Source organism: Solanum lycopersicum, chromosome 2 (assembly GCF_036512215.1).
Source record: "Solanum lycopersicum chromosome 2, SLM_r2.1".
In the NCBI taxonomy this organism is placed as follows: domain Eukaryota; kingdom Viridiplantae; phylum Streptophyta; class Magnoliopsida; order Solanales; family Solanaceae; genus Solanum; species Solanum lycopersicum.
Genome location: NC_090801.1, coordinates 44,889,843 through 44,912,518, shown reverse-complemented (window position 1 = coordinate 44,912,518; position 22,676 = coordinate 44,889,843). Strand labels below are relative to the sequence as shown.

The 22,676-nt window shown below is 31.6% G+C and overlaps 2 protein-coding genes across 5 annotated transcripts in view; both read left to right on the top strand.

Moving 5' to 3' along the window:
- Positions 1–5,607: 5,607 nt before the first annotated feature.
- Positions 5,608–6,477, top strand: LOC138342077 (uncharacterized). Its single transcript, XM_069294261.1, has 2 exons — positions 5,608–5,694; positions 6,037–6,477. Exons 1-2 carry the CDS (start codon positions 5,608–5,610, stop codon positions 6,475–6,477), a joined length of 528 nt encoding a protein of 175 aa, XP_069150362.1.
- An 8,879-nt stretch (positions 6,478–15,356) lies between these two features.
- The window catches only part of LOC101268441 (nuclear pore complex protein NUP214), a 31,159-nt gene continuing 23,839 nt past the window's right edge, over positions 15,357–22,676 (top strand). For 3 of the 4 annotated variants that reach the window (XM_069293311.1, XM_069293310.1, XM_069293308.1), the window contains exons 1-4: positions 15,359–15,736; positions 15,812–16,020; positions 16,226–16,394; positions 21,142–21,288. In XM_069293311.1, coding sequence (XP_069149412.1) covers positions 15,535–15,736; positions 15,812–16,020; positions 16,226–16,394; positions 21,142–21,288 — 727 coding nt within the window. In that variant the 5' untranslated portion in view covers positions 15,359–15,534. Of the gene's footprint in view, positions 15,737–15,811; positions 16,021–16,225; positions 16,395–21,141; positions 21,289–22,676 lie in introns of all 4 variants that reach the window. The other variant, XM_069293309.1, reaches the window with a different exon arrangement.

Sequence of the window (22,676 nt, the reverse complement as noted above, 5' to 3'; positions counted from 1 at the left end):
CAGTGTATTAATATGTCTGAAAAATGACAAGTGGTTGAATGTATGAATATGGGTATGGTAATGTTAATGGTCATTATTGTGGGAATTAAAAGTAAGAAAATTATGATTTCTTAAGATGGTTCTTCAAATGTGAAGGTAATTGTTAAAAGTATTTTTTATTCATCAAAGTGGTATGAGAAGTTGGGCACATTGTTGTTGGTGCAAATCAATTTAAAAAGTTTTGTAAATCCTCCATCAAGATAAATGAATACAAAGTGGTAGTACATTTGGTACATTTGACCTCTTAAAGTGATGTTGAGGTGAGTCACATAATGCCAAAACATGACAATGAGTTTATGATCAAAATTTATGGAACATGTACAAATGATTATGATCCATTTCTTCAAGAAAATGTGACTTGTGTTCGTATAGATAAGAACATGTTCATGTATTATTGATTTTATGTCACATCTCACCTCAATGGGAGGTTTGAGAGATTGAAAGAATCTTTTGACATAAATAGTCATTTTGGTCATATATATACTTTGAGTACTACACAAATATTGTGATATGTTAAATTATGAACTATTGAAGGACAAAAGAAAGAAATAGTTCTTTCCTATAAAGGTTATGGCTATGACCAAATAAATTTGTTATTGGTTGTCAAGAAGTCTTGCATGTGATAATTTAATCATGACAATAATAATAATATTCTCCTTGAAGGAGATGGTCACCACAAGAATGGTGTTGTGAAGTTTGTGGTAGTATACAAATCCGGAGGAATGGAATTGTTCATAATATTGAGGTTGTAGTGAGTCTTAAAAGAAACCTTTTAAGTTTCGGAAGAATTGAATGAAAAAAAAAATTATATTGAGACTATACATTATGGGAAGATTTAATATCTTCAAATTACTACAACAAAAGTTGGTTACAAATACTTATGTATAAGATCAACCATTTTTTTCCTCTTGTTTGTTGTATACAAACATGACATGATGATGGAATCACATGCAAAAGTAAACTAGAAATTTACTAGAATAAATACTAGTTGGCATAATCAGTTGGCCAATCCGATTCAAATGTGATGCAAAATAAATTGAGAATTCATATGGCTATATGTTGAAAAAATAAAAGATTCTTCAAGAATTCTCTTTTGTAGCTTGTTCTCGTGATAAATGATAATTGTACCGCTAAGGTTGGGATTGTATCCCCTAAAATTATTTGAAACATATAAAAAAGTGAATATGGGTCCGTTCACCTGCCATGTCGTCGTTTACTATTATGATTTAATAGATGCATCTATTGTATGGTCACATGTACATTTGTATCAACTTACAAATTGATTTTGTAAAGTTGTTTGCTCGAATTATTAAATCAAGAGCACAATTTCAAACTATGAAGTCGTGTTGATAATGTTGGTTGGTTTAGCAGAAATTGTATGCCTCCAATTATAGCTAGACCATTGATTATGAGAACAAATCTCTCAAATAAAATTTGATATGAGATGAGTTTATTGAACATGTATGCATCAAGCCAACAAGGTTCTCCCAACACAATTGGTTCAGGGTTAGGAACCAAATAATTTCCATCTAAATTTTCATCTGTGCACATATGATTTTATTGTTCCACAAACCAAGATGGATCCCCAAATGAGGTTGAGGATAAATGTTAGATTTTCTAACATTAGGGGGAGATATGTGTAGCATTTGAAAATTATTTGTGGGGTAAATTATCTAGATCCTCGTTAAAAAAATATGAATTTCAAGTTCTAGAGATAAATTCATTTTCAAAATGTTGCAAATAATTTGTCAGATGTATTTGCTGACCCGATATTTTAATTAAGCTGCAAATGCTCCAATAAATAGTCCTTGAAAGACAGAGCTTATGGTACGCCAAAAGCGTGATAGATAAATTGATTCCAAATGTAAAACCCCTTGATAAAGGAGAGGAGCAAATTCTCAAAATGGCCATTGATAACGAGGTAAGTGCTTTGAAAGAGCACTATGACATAACACTTCATAAAACCTTGGTGAAGGTTCAGTTACCTAAAAATGATGAAACATGAAAACATCTCGATAAGTTATGTGTATTGGAATCAAATCAAAATGGTCGTCGACGGTATATTTGATATGAAGTAGCACTGAATGCTATAAATGGTTACGAGGATCTTAAATTTAATGTCACATAGTGTGGACAGATAAATGATTAGCCAAATAATATGCACTATTCAAGTGTATTTTGTTTCACTTAGAAAAGTGATATTTTTGAACTTATAGTTCATAGATCAAAATACATGTCAGTGGGTACAAATGAATCATTGTGCGAAACTATAACAGTAAGATATAAAGTACGGTTTGTACTTGGGGAATAAAGGGTTTTGCAGAAATCCAAACATTATTAAATGGAGATATATTCTCTAGTGGTGGACGCAATAAGACTTGTTTCAGTGTGGCAATAGATGAAATACTTGAATATGCATAATGATTGATTATTATGTCTAACTTGACAATGAAGGTTAAATGAAAATCTTTGAAGGATTTAAAAGGTTTTAAAGCAATTCCATTGAGAACCTAATGATTTTGAAATTGCTTAATGCGGAAAAAGAATCTTTTTGATCTCATGAAATAATTTAAATGTCATGTATTAGTGTAATTGGTGCAAATACATATTGTTAGTTATGCAAATGCTACATGATTATTTGATATACATAATGAAAGTTATGTGAAAAGATTGTCATAATATCATTTAAGTTATGACAAAAAAACTACAAAGCAAGTGACTCAACACATAGAAGATGTGTGATTTTCTTTGAGAAGAAAAGATGAGCTTCAATAAAATTGAAAGGATCAATCTCCGAGTCAGAAATATTTGATTATGTAGATGCAAAATATTTATTTGATTCCCGTATAAAGCTCGATCGCAAATGAACTATTTATTTACATATGAAGGTAAAACAATATCTTGGCTTTCAAAGAATCAAACTTTGGTAACCACTCCTTCAAATCATGCAGAAATGATATTGATCTATGAAGCAAGTCGGGAGCGTGTTTGGTTGGAATCGTGATCTGTCATATTCAACCAATATGTGATTTTCCTTTGGCAAAGGATGTTCCAGCCACTATATACGAAAATAATATTGAAGGGAGGATACAATTAAATGAGATCGGACAAAGCATATTTCACCAAAAGTATTTTTCACACGTAACCTTCAACAAAATGGTGAGATTGATGTTTAAAGACTCATTGAAGTAATAATATTGTAAGCTTATTCACTAAAGATTGCCAACATCAATATTTGAGAAGTTGTAATGCAAGACCGGAATGCATTGTTTTCAAGATATCAAGTAAAGTTTTTAGTAAAAATTTAAGGAATCTCATAGTGAAACATAATAATTACAACATGTTCCGACTAATTTAATATTTACAAAAAATTTCTTAAAATTGTCGTCGCGTGATACATTAGTACATTGTGATACATGATAAATGATACACAGTAATTTAATAACTGTTGAGACAAAAAAGGGAGAAAAAATGGAACATTTAAGTTTGTTATTTAATTCAGCTTAAGTTACAGTAACAAAGCATTAAGAAACAATAATTCAACACGTAATTGAATCACACTTTCAAATTTTAAAAATTCAAGATTATATCATCTAGGTTGAAGACAATTTTATGAACATCCGTTGAAAAGGCAAAAAATACGAATTAGATTTCTGTTATTTTGGATGATACATGATGAATACTTCAATTTTGATGAGGCATTAAGTAATTTGGGTGAGCGAATTGCAGATGAAAGTTACAAAATCGACGAAATTGTTGTTAGAGATTCAATTTCGTTTTCAAATCTCAAAGCAGCAATTGCAGCCGAGTTGGATATCCATGTATCAAGGAAAGATATTAAAATTTGTTACATTGTAGAAGGTAACTCCCGTCCAATGAAGGTTAAGAACGATATGGGTGTTGAACTATATTTAGAACTGAAAAAAAATGAGCCAGGATTTTCAATGTATTCATTATGTATTGACACAATTGAAAAGATTGGTGGTATTGTACATAAATTTGATGGAAAATGTGGAGAAATTGCATGTGTAGAAGGTACAACACAGGATACAGAAGCTTTGGCAATGGCTGAATCTAGTTTATTTGATTCGTATGAAAAATCAGAATTTGGAGTTACAAATGTTATAATCGATTCATAAAGTGTAGAGGTGAAGACAGGTCAGATATATAAGGACAAAGCAACACTTATAGATGTGATGACGAAATATAAGATAAAGAACAACTTCAATTGCAAAGTAAGGAGATCTGATCAACAAAGGTATGATAGTGTTGGAAATTGTATATATTTACATGCTGATAAAATTAGTACATGAAACATTACTGTTTTCTATAGAAACCTCCATGTATCATTAGTTCATTGATATCTTGAGTTAAATCTGTTTTAATCTATGATCCACTATTTCGTTAAGTTTATTGATACATTGAATTAACTATATTGATACTTTAACATACTATTGCAGATATATTAAGGACTATATTTACTTAAACAAGCATAGCAAAAAGTTCTGATGCGTGTAAAATAATTTTCTTCGAAAATAGTAGATGTTTTCGTGTAGTTCATTGTTTGATTACTTTAAACATTATTGTTGTATATATTATATGAGTAATTGCTATAAGTATTAATATGATGAAAAATGTACGCAGCTATGTGTTGGTATGCTTTTCAGACAAATGTGGTTGGACTATGAAGGCGTCCTGCAGAAAAAAGTCTAATATTTTCATTGTTAGAAGTTTCAATAGTGACATACGTGTCCGATGAGGGAGAGGGTATTAACCAAAATTCAAGCAACAGTCGGATTTGTAAGTGGAGTTATTGCCCCAAAATTGGTCAATCATAAATAAATTTATACTCCGAAAGATATAATTGATTATATTAGAGAATTCTATATGGTTCACATATCTTACCAGCAAGCATGGCGTGCTAAAGAACGTGCACTCTCCATGATTAGGGGAAAATCATCTGCAGGATATAGACGTTTAGTGCAATACATACACATGTTAAATACCGTGTATCCAAATTCTTATATAAGAATTTAGAAGACTGAGGAGAATGAATTTATGCATCTGTTCGTCGCCTTTAGACCATTCATTAAGGGATTCAATTACTGCAAGACAATAGTTGTTGTGGATGGTGCACATCTGAGTGGAGCTTACAAAGGGACATTTGTATCAGCAAGCAGACTTGATGGCACAGGTATATATTTTTTGTAGTTGTAATGTGTTTGTATATGTAACATATCAAATTATATAATGTGTGTCTGTAATTGGGTTACATATTCCCTTTGACATATGGTGTTGTTGACACCGAAAATGATTGTTTGTGGATATGATTTTTTTAAACAATTCAAAAATGCATTTGGCGAGAGAAAAGATATGTGTGTTGTTTCAGATAGAAATGAGAGTATTATGAAGAGTTTGAGGATTGTGTTCCCAAATGTACCTCATTATGTATGCATATGACATCTTTGGAAGAGAGTATGTGGCAACTTCAAAAGGAGCAGAAAGGCGATAAGTGATCTATTCTACTCTATGGTCAAGGCATATAGAAAGAAAGATTTTGATAAGTTAATGGCTAAGGTTGATAGAATTGATCACAGGGTTAAGGAGTACCTTGAAGATGCAGGTTATGAAAACTGGTCAAGAGTTCATGCAACAGTAAATAGAGGTAGAATGATGACTTCGAACATTGTAGAATGTATCAACGGTTGTCTTGTTGAAGCACACCAATTAACTATATTAGAATTCTTGGAAGAAGTTACAATTCTATTTGGTTCTTGACATTGCAAAAACAGAGAAGTAGCCTCATATACAAAGGAAACATTAGGAAAAAAATTTGAGGAGTTGTTGATTATAAACGCGGCTAAAAATTCAAACATGGAGGTATGTATCATTATATAATATTTTATACTATATATATCTAATTCATTGTATCATTCTGCAGTTTGAACTTGATTTATTTCTAAAAAATAATATATTTAAATTTTTTAATGTACACAGGTTGTTTCATCATCTGAATTTATTTTCTCGATTTATGAAGCTGGAAGAAGATATATTGTTTGTCTTGAGTGGAAAGTATGTTCTTGTGGTAGATTTCAACTAGATGAAATACCTTGTGCACATGCAATTACTGTATTGAAAGAAAAGAATGTCACAGATATGCATTCATATTGCTCTGATTACTACAAGTCTGATGCATTGGCAAAAACATATGAAATTCCAATGGTACCAATGCTAGATAAGGCAGAATGGTCAGATCCTAATAATTTGATAGCTGAAACTGTGTATCCACCTAGATACAGAAAATTATCTGGACGGCCAAGAAAACAAAGAAGAAAGAATGCAGATGAAAAGATTTCGGTGAACACAAACTGTTGTGGACAATGTGGACAAGAAGGACACAACAGAAGAACTTGTACTTTATTCCCAAAAGAGAAGTGAATTAGTCATAATGTCTAAGATGTTAATATTTTTTTTGAATAATTTACAACGTAAACATTTATCATTTTCAGCATTCATTTCAGTTGCAATTTAAACACTTTTGGTTTTGATAAATAAACTTATAAATAGCCTGTGTTAATTAAATTTTAAGTTGCGCTTTTGATTATAAATACTTTGTTATTATTTGTGTTGAAAGGTGTCAATATTTCTTTTTTATATAATTTTGTAATTCTTATGTTACACTATGAGATATAAATTAAGGGATTATTGGGTAACATATCATACATGATACATATGCTTTAGCCAATGTATTATGTACTTTTAATTCAAAACACAAATGTGTATTTTGGGTAACGTAACACACATGTATCATGTGCTTTGCCCAATGTATCATCTACATTTAATTAAGAAAACACTTATTGAGATTACTGTGTACATTACAATGACTATAATCACGTATCATGTAATTTATATTATTTAACTTGTGAAGTGCTTTATCTGATATACTTTACTTGAAATATACAGTAAATAACTTTACTTTTATAAAACTATAACACTTCACACAACTATGATATTCATTATAACTAAGTATCATGTAAATTTAGTTTTCAAATAAACTATTTATTACTAACAATATTTAATTAAAAAACTTTGACTACACTTTATTAAACATGTGTGACGCCATAATATGTCTGATATTTATGTTTTCTAAGAAAAAATACTTGTTCCATAATGTAACAAAAAAAATCTTCAAGGAAATTGCCAAAATCATTAAAATTACATTAAAAACATCAAAATACTTGTTCAATAACATATCAAAACAAGAAATATAACATTAAAACATTGTTTATGCATAGATGCTACACTATGTGAACCAGATCTTCTTCTGGTGGTGGTGTGACTGCGCCCTTAGATTTTGATGGATCATCATTGTCACTAATGTATCCACACTTAGTCTTCTCGCTGCCATAACTCCACAAGAATGCTCCATATCTTTGAGTAGGTATTCAGGACGAAAATCAGCATATGATATACTGATTTGGTCACTCATATACTCGACAAATTTAGTAACATATAACCCACAGTCTCTACAAAAAAATACAGAATATAAATTAAAAACTTAATGATACATGATTAAAAAAACGAATGAAATTCTTGATACTCACAGGCTATCACTATTCTGTTGAGCAATGTCTTGTGCAAATTCAATCATGAAATTACATTTAGTAATATCTAAAAAGGGTCAAAAAATTGAATCTTTAAATAGTTGGATTACATTCTCCCCTATATATTGTTCAAAATTCTTCAGAAAAGTGTTGTTAAAATTGACAACAAACCTTATGGGATGTGTTGGTATCTTTTTTATCTTGTACTTGAGTGGCTACAATTTGAAAAAAAAACAAATTTTAACAATACTGAATATAGATACTAAATAAAACAATTAATACTAAATGAACAACTAATACCTTACTGATACATGATATCAGTTTTCAAAAATTCACACTACATAAAAAATATGTGATAAATAGAAAATCATCTGACACACAATTAATTCATGTATCATGAAATCGAATAAACACTATAACACACTATAACGATACGTATCAAACGTACTATAACTTTAAAAACAATTTTAAAAGAAGTATAAAAAAGACATACCCGAAGCAATGTCGGTCTGACAATAATGGTTGCTGATGCTTTTTTTTTGTGTGTGTGTGTATTTTTGCAATCTTTGCTTTAGAGGATTCCGGAATATTTTTGTTTGAATCCTTCCAAACATTCAAAGGATCGTGCAAAGACTTTTTTCTATTTTCTTTCTAATTTTCATCATCCGAATCATAAATCCTCCTATTTGTAAAAGGATCCGTTAATATGATGTTATATAACAATGAACAAGAGGAACAAAAGAACAACAGATGATGGAGTAAAAAGAAGAACAAGAACCAGAGAACAATGGTAGTTTCAATTTTCAGTAATTTCAGATTTTTGAATTTTGAAATTCAAATTGCATATTAAATATTGTGAAACATGTTTGATTAAAATAATTCAAAATTCAAAAAGTGATTCAGAAGATTGAGTGTTTTAGTGGAGAATAAATAGGCATGATATTGGGGAAGAGTGTGTCATAGGATAGAGAAGGTTATGTATACAAAAAAAAAGGTATTATGTAATTTTTTTTTAAAAAAGGGAAAATTAGAGAATAATAAATAGTTGTGTATTTAAGTTATTCTTCCTATATAGTGGGAGAAAAATACGCATTGTACTCTTTTCCTTAACCAAAGTTTTGTCCCAATTGGGTTTTCCTGGTAAGGTTTTTAACGAGGTAACATTCAAAGCGTATTAAAAGATATGTGTACTCTTTTTCCTTCACTATAATTTTTTCCCACAGAATTTTTTTCTAGTAAGGTTTTAACGAGGCATATTATCTATGGACATCCAGGGGTGAGTGTTATAAAATAATATATTGTGGATGTCCACTACACAAAATGGTTACTACATTACTTCCCTCCATTATGAAGATAATCCACTACATCAAGAAGTCACTACATTACTTCCCTCCATTATGAAGATAACCTCCACCTTTATGATAGTTATTCTTGTAACCTTTCACCTTCATAACCTCCTTTATATTCATATTTAATGTCATGTTTATGGCTAACCTTTTGTATGCCTCTATGTTACACTAAATAGAGGCATAAGAGTTCTTATTGTATACACTTGAAGATTTAATGAATAAGAAAAACTTTCATCTCTTGTTTCACTATTTCTATTTTTTTCATCTTCTATATCTCTTGTCTTATATTCTTTTTTTTCTTTATCTTTATATTGTTAGTTTGGTTTAGTTTTACAACAAATACCTAATTCTTAAAAAACTAATACCTACATGAATAATAACTAAATTGGAGATACATAAATTGACGAGAGTGAATTGCTCGGATGGTAAACATTCCTTACTTTCAATCCGAATGTTGTGAGTTCGAGTCACTAAGGGAGCAAAAGGGGTGAGAGCTCCTAGGGAGGGTAAAAAGAAAAAGATACATATATTCACTTGTAACTAATCCATCCATTGTTAGTACTGCATAGTTCTAATCAACTATCAAATGACCCTTAAAAGTTATAAATTAAAAATTTGTACTTGTAATTTTTAACCTACTTTTAAAATTATTTTAAATTAAAATTAAATATATATAAATATTTACCTTTTAAATTTATCTGACACCCTAAAAATATTTTAACTTAAAAATAGGGAAAACTGCATAAATGAGCCATAAAATCAAAATAATTACACGTTCTTATCCAATTCCAAAGTAATTGAATAAATATCATTCTCTTATAAACGATTACAACTCATACCTCCTTCATTAAGATTGATAATTTCCGCTTAACTGATTCTAAATCAGCATCATATATTGTGTGTGTGTGTATATATATATACACACACACACACACTGATTTAGTATCAATTAAGCGAAATTATCAATCTTAATGATACCAATACAATATATGATATGTATTTAGTATCAGTCAAACGAGGGGTATTGTCACGACCCAAATCCGGGCCGCGACTGGCACCCACACTTACCCTCCTATGTGAGCGAACCAACCAATCTAAACCTTAACATTTCAATATAATATCAACAGAAAGTAATGCGGAAGACTTAAACTCATTAACAAAATCAATAACTATTATTATCCCCAAAATCTGGAAGTCATCACCACAAGAACATCTATGATCAAATGACTAAACTAAGAGTATTCTAAAAGCTAAAACAAGTAAAAGCTAGTCCATGCCGGAACTTCGAGGCATCAAGACAGGAGGAAGAAAGTCCAGTCCAAGCTAGAAGCATTAGCTCACCCTGAAGATCCGGTGTGACGAAGACTGGCTAGAATTACTGTTGAGTTGAAGACGACGGCACGTTTGCTGCACTCCACAAATAACAAAGAAGAAAACATAAAAGTAGGGGGTCAGTACAAACACGGGTACTGAGTAGATATCATCGGCCAACTCAAAATAGAAAACAGTATATATTAAGCAATATCATAAAATCGACTAATATCCTTAACATGCAGCATTACAGTTACCATAACCCTTGGTTACAACACCAATCACATCAATGAGGACTCACACCTCCTCATCATACTTATTTGGGAATTCGATTCATTAGATTGAATATATTAACATCTTTCAAGATTCATTATCTTTATTCCCCTCGTGTCGGTACGTGACACTCCGCTCCTCGATATACTATCCTGGTGTCGGAACGTGACACTCCGATCCTCATTCTATCCTGGTGTCGGAACGTGACACCCGATCCATATATTCTATCCTGGTACCGGAACGTGGCATCCGATCCATATATTATCCTGGTGTCGGAACGTGACACTCCGATCCTCATATACTATCCTAGTACCGGAACGTGGCACCCGATCCATATTTTATCCTGGTGTCGGAACGTGACACTCCGATCCTCATATACTATCCTGGTACCGGAACGTGGCACCCGATCCATATACTATCTTGGTGTCGGAACGTGACACTCCGATCCTCATATACTATCCTGGTACCGGAACGTGGCACCCGATCCATATTATATCCTGGTGTCGGAACGTGACACTCCGATCCTCATATACTATCCTGGTACCGAAACATGGCACCCGATCCATATTCTATCCTGGTACCGGAACGTGGCATCCGATCCCCTAATCTCACTACTTTCGTTCATCAAGCCTTCTTTTATACCAAGGCATCATCATTAATAAAGTAGATTAGGGTTTCTTTTCAAGATTTGAGATTTCAATAGCTTTATCATGCTTATTTATTCATAATTACATAATCACAGCATTCATGCAAGCATACAATTAAGCATATAGAAGGGTTTACAATACTACTAACACATATCGTTCGCTTTTAAGAGTTTACTACGAATATCATGAAAACCATAACCTACCTCCACCGAAGATTCGTGATCAAGCAAGCAAATTTTCCCAAAGCTTTGTGTTTTTCCCCTTCTCGATCGTCTCTCTCTCTCTATCGATTCCCTTCTCTTTGTTTCTGTTCTTTTCTTTTTCTTATTCCAACCCTCTTTCTTTTACCCTAATTAGTATATAATTAAGAATAAAAGATGGAAATAATAACCCACTAATTAACTTAATGTTACCTCTTTTAACCCCCAAGTAATTAGACTTATTAACATTAACCCACTAACTTTATAATTAAAGTAGGAATAGTCCAAAACGTCCCTTAAAACGTGTAAAGAAATCCGACCCAGACTGGGATTTCGCAGTCTGTGACGGCCTGTCGCGCCTGCGACGGTCCGTCCTGCTGCCCGTCACAGAGTTCAGAGACTCAATTTCTCTGAAGAGTCTGTGACGGTCCGTCCTGCCATTCCGTCACGAAGTTCAGAGAGTCGATTTTCAGTACCCAATTTCAGATTTTCTAAGTGTTTTGAAACGAGACCCTGCGACGGTCCGTCGTGCCCATGACGGTCCGTCGTGGGGTCCGTCGCTTCTGCCAGTTTTTCCAGAATTGAAGTCTGCTGCCCAAAACGACTAAACAGGTCGTTACAGGTATATAATATAATTATTAGTGGGATATGAATGTAAAGTAATATATGTTGGATTAATTACTTAAGTGGATTCTTTTTAAAAAACAATTACTTATTTTAAATATATTCTTTAATTATTACCATTTATAGCAATATATAACAATACTATATATTTCATTAAATTTGTCTTTCCCTCTCACCTCATTTTCCCTTATCTCTCTTGCTTTTTTTTTTTTACTTTTATCTCTCTTTCTCGCTTTTTCTTCCTTTTGCTCTTTCTCTTATATTTTTCTTTCTATTCTCTGTTGCTTTTTTTTTTCTTGTTCTTTTTTTTCGTCTCTTTCTCTGCTTTTTTCGTTTTCTCTCTATTTTCTTTCATAGAGTAGTTAATGATTCTTAGACTAAAAAAAATTGAATAAAAATTAATTAATTAGGCAAGTAATCTAATTGTAACGAATGAATAGACTTAATAAATTACAAAATGAATTAAACTTACATTAAAAATGAATTCCACAAATATTAAAGTTGAATTGGAATACAATTAAATATGAATGCAAAATGTAGCAAACGAAAGAACATTCTATGATCTCTAAACTGAATGAATTTGTATTAACAATGAATTTCACAAGTAATTCAATTATAACAAATCAATCAATAAGTTGCAAAATAAATTTAAATCGTATTACACAAATATTAAAACAAGTAAATAAATTAAATTTGCTTTAAAATTGTATTACACGATATTAAAGTTGAATTAGAAGAGAAAATTAAGAATGAATGAAAAACATAACTAACAAAAAAAGAGACATCAATTAATAAATCGAATTAAATTTGTATTATTCATGAATAATCATGTATTATATGTATCTTATAAACTATTTTGAGTTTGTATCACTAAGAACACAAGTGATTTTGTAATATGTATTAAAAATATATTGTGCATATATTATTAGTGTGTTACCTAAATTATTATTGTTGATACATTAAAAGGGTAGTGAAATTTGCCATATGTATTATAAATGTAGGATGTATTGGTCATAATTTTAATACAATTTTAGTATAATTATAAAACATATCTAATACGACTTTAATACAAACCCGATATAGTTCCACAAACTTCATCATTTTTGAGCTTCAACGTAGCATTTCTCCTAAAATCAATTTTAAACTTAACCAAACCTTTTTAAAATTGAGATATAAACTCCAAAAGATATTTTCAATTATTTGTAGGAACAATCTATCCAAACTAATCGCAAACAAAATAGCAAACAAGTAAACTAATCATAACACATGAAGAAACATAATAAACTGCTGAATTAATTAAACTTGAATTAAAAATGTATTACACACATATTCAAGTTGAATAAGAAGCGAATTAAACTTGAATGCAAAATGTAGCAAACTAAAGAGTATTATATGATTTGTAAACTAAATAAAACTTATATCAATAATGAAATAATCAAGTAATTTAATCGGAGCAAATCAATCAATAAACTCCAAAATGAATTAACTTGTATTAAAAATGTTTTATACAAATATCAAAATTGAATTAGAAGAGATAACTAAACATGAATAGAAAATTTAACTAATGAAAGACTAGCCAATGATCTACATAGTGAATTAAACTTATATCAATAATGACTTAAGCAAGTTATCCAATAGTAACAAATAATAACTACAAAATGAATTAAATTTGCATTAAAAATGTATACACAATATTAAAGTTGAATTAGAAGAGAAAATTAAAAAAAAAAGAGAAAAATGTAGCTAACGAAAGCCAAGACAATAATTTCTATACTGAATTAAACTTATATTATTCATGAATAAAACATATATTATATGTGTCTTATAAATTTTGATTTGTATCACTTAAAACATGAGAGATGTTTGCATATGTATTAAAAATGTAGTGTGCATGTATTATAATCAAGTGTTTTACCTAAATCATTTGATTGGTATCTTTAAGAAGAGAGTAAAGTTTGCAATATATATTATAAATATACTGTTCATGATTTTAATGCAATTTTAATATAATTATAAGAAATATCTAATTCAACTTTAATAACAATTGCGATACAGTTCCATAAACTTTATCATTTTCGAGTTTCAGTCTTATATTTCTCCTATAATCAGTTATAAACTTAATCAAACCTTCTTAAAATTGAGATATAAACTTCAAACTGCATTTTCAATTATTTGTAGGATCAATCTATATCCAAACTAATCATGAGTTCGTAAGATTCATAAAATGAAATCAAAATTTGAAACTTTATAATGACCATCAATGTAAATTCTTGATGCTGTAATATTAGAGATTTGAAAATTTTGTTTGAGAACATAATATTGTACAAATTTTTTATTCTTCTATTTTTCTTCTCGTTATATTTTTTGATAAAAATACTAAAATAGGGACAAAAATTTATTTGAGAATTATTTAAATGAAAATTTAAAAAGAAGAAGAATAAAAAAAAAAGAGGGGGGAAGAGAAAGAATAACAGAAAGAGATGAAGAAGAAAATAAAAAGAAGATGACGAGGAAGAGAAAAGGTCAAAAAAAGCGAAGCGGTACAATTATTCAATCCAAAAAAAATTATATTTAGTTAGAAAATTTTTATTGTCATAGATGGTAAATATTTTTTTAATATATTATATTTATGTGATTTACCCATATATATTTATAATTATTTTACTTTTATGAGATATTTGCTTAGTTTTCACTATTTTAAGTAAACCCATCCATGTAAGTAAGTTCGTACCTAGGTTGCTCACAGTCATGAGTCCATATTTTTAAGGAGTTCGATACAAATACAATTAGGGCTATGCATAAAATATCAAAAATTAAATTATAGAATTGAACAAAATTAAAATTTTTAGTAATTTTTGATTCTATAATTTAATATTTGATATGATATTTGAGAGAAATTTTAAAATAAATGTATTCGAATTTGTGTTTAGTATGAGACATAGTACCATTTGGTATTCAAATATTTTTCAAATACTAAATTATATACTTAATGAAGGTCATATCAACATGTCGTTTAATCATATTAATTTGTTTTTTCTTTTTTTATATTTCTTACTTGTTGATCTTATATTATATGGTGTTTTTTACATAAAAAATAGAAGTAATTGAAGAAATAGACTTAACTTTATAATACAATAGGCTACAAGTTCAATAATAATACTATTACCGAATACCACGCTAGATCAAAATTTAATTTATCAATTATCAAATTATTAAATTAATATTTAAAATTTTAATATTTAATATCTATTTTTATCTGCCAATTACGCTGTTACCAGAGTTTAAATTTGAAACTACGAAACCAAATATGAACATCCATCACTAAAATCGGTACAATAATATTTTCGAAGAGTTTGGGAGCTCTTAAAACCTACCTTTTCCCACTTCCGAGTTCTTCATTCCCCTTACGCAACAGAAGAGAAAAAGCTGTGCCCATTTTGCTTTCTAAGCTCAATTTGCAGTCTTCCGTTTCCAGTTTCAATCTTCAATGTCTGCTTCAATCCAATTGGAGGAAGAGATTGAAGGAGATCAAATTGGCTCCAAAAATTATCGTTTCTCCAGAATCGGTACACCCGTTCCTATAAAATCAGGCGAAGATTCTTCCTTTGATATCGAAAATGAATGTCCTCCTTTGCAACCCTTAGTCGTCTCTGAACGCTTTCGTCTTCTCTTCGTTGCACACTCCAATGGTTAGTGTTTGGTCTGACTATTCCACAGTGTACTACACAGCTCAGATGAGTCACCTTAATTTTTTTTTTTTACAGGGTTTTGTGTTGCGAGAACAAAGGAGGTTATGACATCTGCCGAAGAGATTAAAGAGAAAGGTACTGGTCCCTCTATACAAGAATTGAGTGTTGTAGATGTTGCTATCGGAAAAGTCTCAATACTTGCATTGTCTGGAGATGAATCCTTGCTTGCCGCTTGTGTTGGCAATAAAATCCATTTCTACCCTGTTAGCGCCCTTCTTTACAAGGTATGTTTATTTGCTTTCAAACTACAACTTTACATGGAACACATGGGCTTCTTTACAATGTTTTTTAAATGCAAGTTTGAATACTTGTTCTTGACAGCAAGTAATTTGGCTTATTAATAAGGCATTGATGTATAAAAATAAGTAATTAATTAGCAGAACTGCAAATTTGATGCCCTTCACTCTTGTTTGTGTTGCTAATTAATAGGACCAAACACCAGCCTTTTCTCATTCTCTCAATGATTCAAGTATCATCAAGGATATGCAATGGGCTAAAAAGGCAGAAAAGGTTTATGTTGTCCTCGCAACTGATGGAAAGTTGTATAGCGGGGTTGGTCAAAGCCCCATTAAACAAGTTATGGACGATTGTGATGCTTGTATGTTTCCTTTATCCCTATTCCTCTTGATTATATTGAGGGCTTTGCTATCTGTTTTCTTTGGTCTTTTGCTTAGCTTTTCCCATAAAAGGTCCAGGAACTGTATAGGTCTCCAGTAAATTGAGATAATACTATTTGAGCAAGTTATTAATTCAGAAATTTCTTAGAATTCATTGAACTTTTACTATCCATAGAATTCCATGTGGATTTCTGATTTGATGAAGACATAAAGCTACCCCGTATATATGGTTATTTTATTTGCAAAATAACACCAATTGTGGGTTGATATATGTAAGCACACATGTGTGTGTTCCCCTTATTTATACGAGCTTTAAAGAACACCTAAGAATATGTTTTCCTTAGTTATGTAGGGATTGGGAGCCAATGAACACCATGAAAACATTTATATCATTTATAGACTTCAATTACTCCAAGAACCCTAAGTTTGTCAAAGAACTTGACTTACTTGATCCCTCCTTACTAGATCAAATATTAATGGGTTGGGTGTTTTGCTCTCGTGTCTTATCAGATGTTTCTTCTACTTCTTCCCTGCTTCTGCTTGGTTATTCTGGACTTAGGAGTTCAGGAGCTATTCATTTTTCGTAACTCGACATACAACTTTTCGTTGTAATCCGCTTCTCCTAGTGTACTTGTCCATCTTTCTTTCATTACCTTACCAACTCTTTGTGATTTAAATCTGATGAGATAAATTTCAGATATATTCATTTGGTTTTAGGGAGCCTCCACAAATGTCTTGTATGGTCTTGATAAATTGAGAGGAAAACCCGATAACATGTCGAGGTTTGTGTTTTTTATAATGACATGCAATGAAGAGTGACCACCAATCTAGAAAAAGTTCTTGACACTTCCAATATCATTTTAGACACCTTTTTTTTTTTTTTTGGCTTTAGCGCTAGATTGAAGCTCAAGTGGGAATTACATGTTCATATATGTCTCCTAGTCGGACAGACCTTTGGCCATAGGATTTGGGATCCTGATTTCAAATTTTGATTCGAATCAACATTTTTTTTAATGAAACCTGCAGAAATTTCAAATCCTGAAGTCTCCAAAAAGTAAATTTAATTCTAGGTTGAGATTTTTTGTAACGTAAAAGTTGATTGTAAAGTTTATATTTTGTAAAAAGACACTACTGTTTTAAATTTTTCAAAAAGAAAAACTCATGCTCGATGTGAAGAGGTTATCCGTTCCATGTGTAAGGATTATGTTAAAGTATGGTTGACTAGTGGATATTTGTAATATTATGTGTATGTAAAGTTTTAATAACATGTAATCATAAGCATTTATTTATAAAAGGAACATGAAGGTATTCATATACCTTATTTTTGAACTATAATCTGCTCCTTTGATAAGATTGTATAAGATTTGGGAAGTCATAGAAACTGTTTGGATTGACTTATTTTAGGTGCTTTTAAGTCAAAATAGCTTTAAGCACTTTTTGTAGTATTTGGCTAGAATAAAGAAGTGCTTTTAAGTACTTAAGGCAAAAATAAGCCAAAAGCTATAATCCCATCCAAAAAACTCTTAATTATCTTCAAAATTGTAGGTCTTTTATGTGTATGGGGAAAAATACAACTTAAGAAATCCAAATTGCACGACCAAATAAAATTTCAACTTCAAATTAACATGATTTCAAATCAGTGATATTTGAAATCATGTCCAATTGGGCTTTTAGTTCTTATTAGAACTTCCCAGTTGAGTTCATCTTTGGATTACTGTCAATCAGGGATTTAAGATTCGATATAGCATCTGCTTAAATAATTGTCACTCTCCTTCAACTAATATTTTCCACCAATGAATCTATGTTTGTCAAACTTTGTACTTGGCGAAATGTTTGCTTCAATTTTGCCCATTTTTTCACTGTTGCTATCTTTTCGTAACTCTTAATTCACCTGGTAAATAGCGGGGCGTAACCTTTGCTGGACTCATTCTCTATTAATTCCAATATCTTATTAGCAATGTAAGGCCGACCTGCTTGGCTGTGTTCAGATGTAATCACTGACATCTCCCCCTGGCCACACCAATTATATTCTAATTAACTCTGCGTATCAAAAATATAAAGAAGTAACTTCTTAAAAATAAAATGTCCAAAAACATAAAAAAATTCTAACGAACACTTCGTATATGCTGAAACTTTGTAATGCGTTGTACTCATTTAGTTGATTGTATTTTCTTCACGAATGCATATCGTGCCATTCTTATGAAGTGCTAAAATGAGGATTTTTCATATCAAGAACGTAGTGTTTTTTTCAACCGTTGGTCTACTAACAAAATTCTTCTTGTTTCCATCAGATCACACGTCACAATTGTCTATTAGGTTGAATGAGTCCTCTGGCCTAAAAATAAGTTTTTGTTTTCGTTTTTAACTCTAGTTGATTCAGTCGGTTAGTACTTCATGTCACCACATCACTAGGTTTTAGTTACAATTAAGATTCTTATCAGAGAAACTTCGTTTGATGATAGTCAGAAACATCAGGGGAAATCCGGTTGCTGCAATCAAGAATTTTCATGAAACAGGTTTCTTTGAAAAAAAGCATAAATGCGACCTTTGTGGCTTTAATTCCCAAGAAGGTGGGAGCAGTGGAGCTAAGTAATATTAGACCCATTAGCCTAATTGGGGGAGTCTATAAGATCATTGCCAAATTATGGTCAGAGAGGTTCAGAAGATCATTCACAGACTAGAGGACAGCAGATGACATTTATTAAGGGAAGGGATATTATGCATGCAATCCTAACTGCCAATGATTGTGTGGAAAGGAGACAAAAGCCTAAAGCCAGGTATCATATGCAAACTGGATATCCAGAAAACATATGATCACTTGAACTAGAACTTTCTCATTCACATGCTGCAAAGAAGGGGTTTGGCACAAGATGGATGATGTGGACCAAACACTGCATCAGCACCATGAGTTTCTCAGTTTTAATCAACAGAACTCCAAATGTTTTTTTTTCTTCTCAGAGGGGACAAACGGACAGGGAGATCCCCTGTCCGTTTCCTGTTTGTTTAGCAATGGAAGGAATGAGCATCATTCTTCTCAGATGATGCTTTAGTTTTTTGTGAAGCTGAGGAGGAACAAGTTCTGATGCTGAGGGTGATATTCATCATTTTTTAAGCAGTGTTCAAGCTCCACATTAACTGGGAAAGAGTTTCATATACCCCATAATGAAGTAACTCAACTGGAGTTCCTGGCAGAGAAATTAGGTGGTAAAGTAGATAAACCTCCAACCATTTACCTTGGCATGCCCCTGGGTACCAAAAGCAAATCAAAAAGGGATTTGAATGGAGTGGGGAAGAAATGTGAAAAGAAGCTCAAATTGGAAGAGTCAATATTTATCTAGCAGAGGTAGGTTGACTCTTATAAACAGTGTACTGAATGCACTTCCCTCCTACATGATGTCCATTTTTCTACTTCCTGCTAGTGTTATCAAGGGACTGGATGCAGTGAGAAGGAATTTTCTGTAGTAGGGTAGTGAATTATAAGAAGTTCCACCTGGTTAAATGAGTGGAATTAAAGCATGCGAGGAAAATGAGATATCGGGATCAAAAATTTAAAGAAGCAAATTTAGAGGTTGATGATGAAGTGGCTATGGAAGTTACATCTAGTGAAGATATGCTATGAAAGATGTTTTTTTTTAGAATGGTAAAGTTGTATTCATCAGCAATGAGGATATGCTGTCAACCAAACAAAAAGTACAAGTCAAGTAGTCATGATTACAAATGTGAACTGGTCAAGCATGGAATCTGTACTTCAGAAGGCATCTGAAAGACTGAGATATGGAGAGTGTTTTTCATCTCGTCTTCTGTCTTCTTCACTCACTCCACCCTAATGGTTCCATCATCTACACCCCACGATTCTGGTCTTGTTAAAATGGAAGAGTCATCAATAGATTCTCAATGTTCGCTAGATGACTATATTGATTTCTTACTCTCCGGTCTAACCTTTTCGCTTTTCGACACATGTCCTTATGATTTGATCATGTCATCTTAATTTTTTCCATTAGATTTTCTTTACTCCCTTACCTGCAAATGTGACTCTTTTATTGAGTCAAAACTCAGAACACGTAAATTTTATCAATTAGTGACAGTGAGATTCAGTTTAAAACGTTTGTTGTTTTACCGTGTTGAATAATGTAATTAGCTGTATCACACGCTGACTAGGATTGGAGTGTCTAATAGGTAAATGCCTTAGTTGAGGTGTTTAAATGAAAAGTTATGGCAACTTCAAGCGATCTTTTATGTGTTTTGCCCTTTTTATGCTCCTCTGTCCCAATATATATTGCATATATTGTTTTTTAGTCTGTCCTAAAAAAATGTAATGCTTCCTTATTTAGAAATAGTTTACTTCAAATTTCCCATTTTACTACCAATAAGATGATTATAGTCACACAAATGTCTATGACTTCTTTTAGACACAAGTTCCAAATATCTTCTTTCACTCTTAAACTTCATACCCAGTCAAATACTGCCGCATAAATTGTGATGTAGGGAGTTTTTTTTTTCCTGAAGCAGTAGCTTCAATCATTTTTCCGTAGTTATCAGGAAGTATAGAGCAAGAATTACGAAGTGACTGATGGGTGTTTCCTTTTTTGCTTTTAGGAGGCAGGGGAATATGCTTGATAAGCTATAATTTCAAACTTTTAACTACTTCATGATCTGATTTACAAGTTACGCCTATTGAATTTTATGTGTATTGAGCTTGTTCTTATTTAGCTTCATTATGTTGTATAGTTGGGTGGAGTCCGGATGGCGAGTTTATTGCCATAACAAGGAAGAATTTGGTTAGCATTCTATCATCAAAGTTTGAGGAGAAGTTCAGTATATTACTATCATTTAAGTCACTGCTTGATGATCTTAATGCCAAATACGTTATCAAAGGTAAATTATATTTTTGTGCTTTTGGCATGTTATTTCAGGGTATTTAAGTGAGTTAGGTACAAACGAAATCTTTTTACGTTTTAACTTATGCATCCAATTCTTGTATAATGCTCTTGCTTAATGGATTTCAGTAGTAAGCTTCTGCTACTGTGTTGCTTTTTTGCTTCTTCTATTTAAAATGAATTAGGTAAGTAACATCTGCAAGGAGATATAAGTGAATACAGAAAAAATCTTTCTAGTGGTTTAGGTTGTGAGATGAGCGATGTCAACTGTTCATCTGAAAACTATTTAATTTTGCTAAATAGATACAATGCTTTAGGGGTGTCAAATGGGCGGATGGGGTTGAAATTGGGGATATTAAAATGGGTTGAAATAGAAATTGGGTTGGGTCATGATCCGCCCAAGTTTGTACTTTGGGCTCAAATTGGCTAAAAATCTGGCTGCGTTATGACCCGCCCAACTTGATCCGCTTAATCTTGATAATTTTGACATATTGTTATTTAACTTTTATAATCACAGTTTGAACTTCAACTCAAGAAAATAACAAAAATAATGGATAGATAAATCCTAGAAGATAGAAAATACATAGTAATTTGTACCTTCAATATGAGAACATACATTACATTAACACAAATAAAGAGTCTTATTAAAGATACTTTAAAAATAGGTTAAGGCTTGAACGGGTTGAGATTGAACCCAATTCAAATTATCTTGAGCCCATAGAATTCGGGACGTGTTGGATGGGTTACCTACATTTGGGCTCATTTTGATACCCCTATAAGGCTTTTTAAATGAGGTTCTAGTTTCTCTAGATTTTAGCTTTGTAGATCTGCTATTGCCATATAAATTTCTGATCTAGGTGAGAGCTAAACTGTGTTTGGTTAAAGTTGTCTATTATATGTTAAAATGTTGGACTTGTTTGAAAAAGAAAGAAATATCCATCCTGTCCATTGCTACCTCCATCAATACAAATCCAAAATGGGGTAGTTTTGAAGTCGAACTTCTGTGAGGTGTGTCTACATGCGTGAAACACTTCACTGTTGAAGAGTCCTACATAAAATGAAAAAGGGATGGGTGGTCACCTTATGTGGTCTTTGGGCAATCCTCCCTTCTTGAGCTAACATATCTTCATGAAGTGCTGGATTCCTCATCTTTTAGTTCTTTATGTTTTCGTCTACAAAGAAGTGGAGGAATAGTAATTTCTGCTCTGAAAATAGCTTAGAGGAATCATTAGGATCTTCTTTTAATGACAGCTTTTTGAAAGGAGGAGGTATTTTTGGGTTTAAAGTAAACATTCATAGAATTTAATTATTAAATGTGGAGTACACTCAAAAAATCTGAAGAAGGGAAGACTAGTCAAATAACTAAAATTTTGCAATAGCTAATGA

Coding starts and splice junctions, on each gene's coding strand:
- LOC138342077 (XM_069294261.1), top strand. CDS start 5,608: ATGGCTAAGGTTGATAGAATTGATCACAGGGTTAAGGAGTACCTTGAA. Junction 5,695..6,036: donor GGTCAAGAGTTCATGCAACA/GTAAATAGAGGT, acceptor TAATGTACACAG/GTTGTTTCATCATCTGAATT.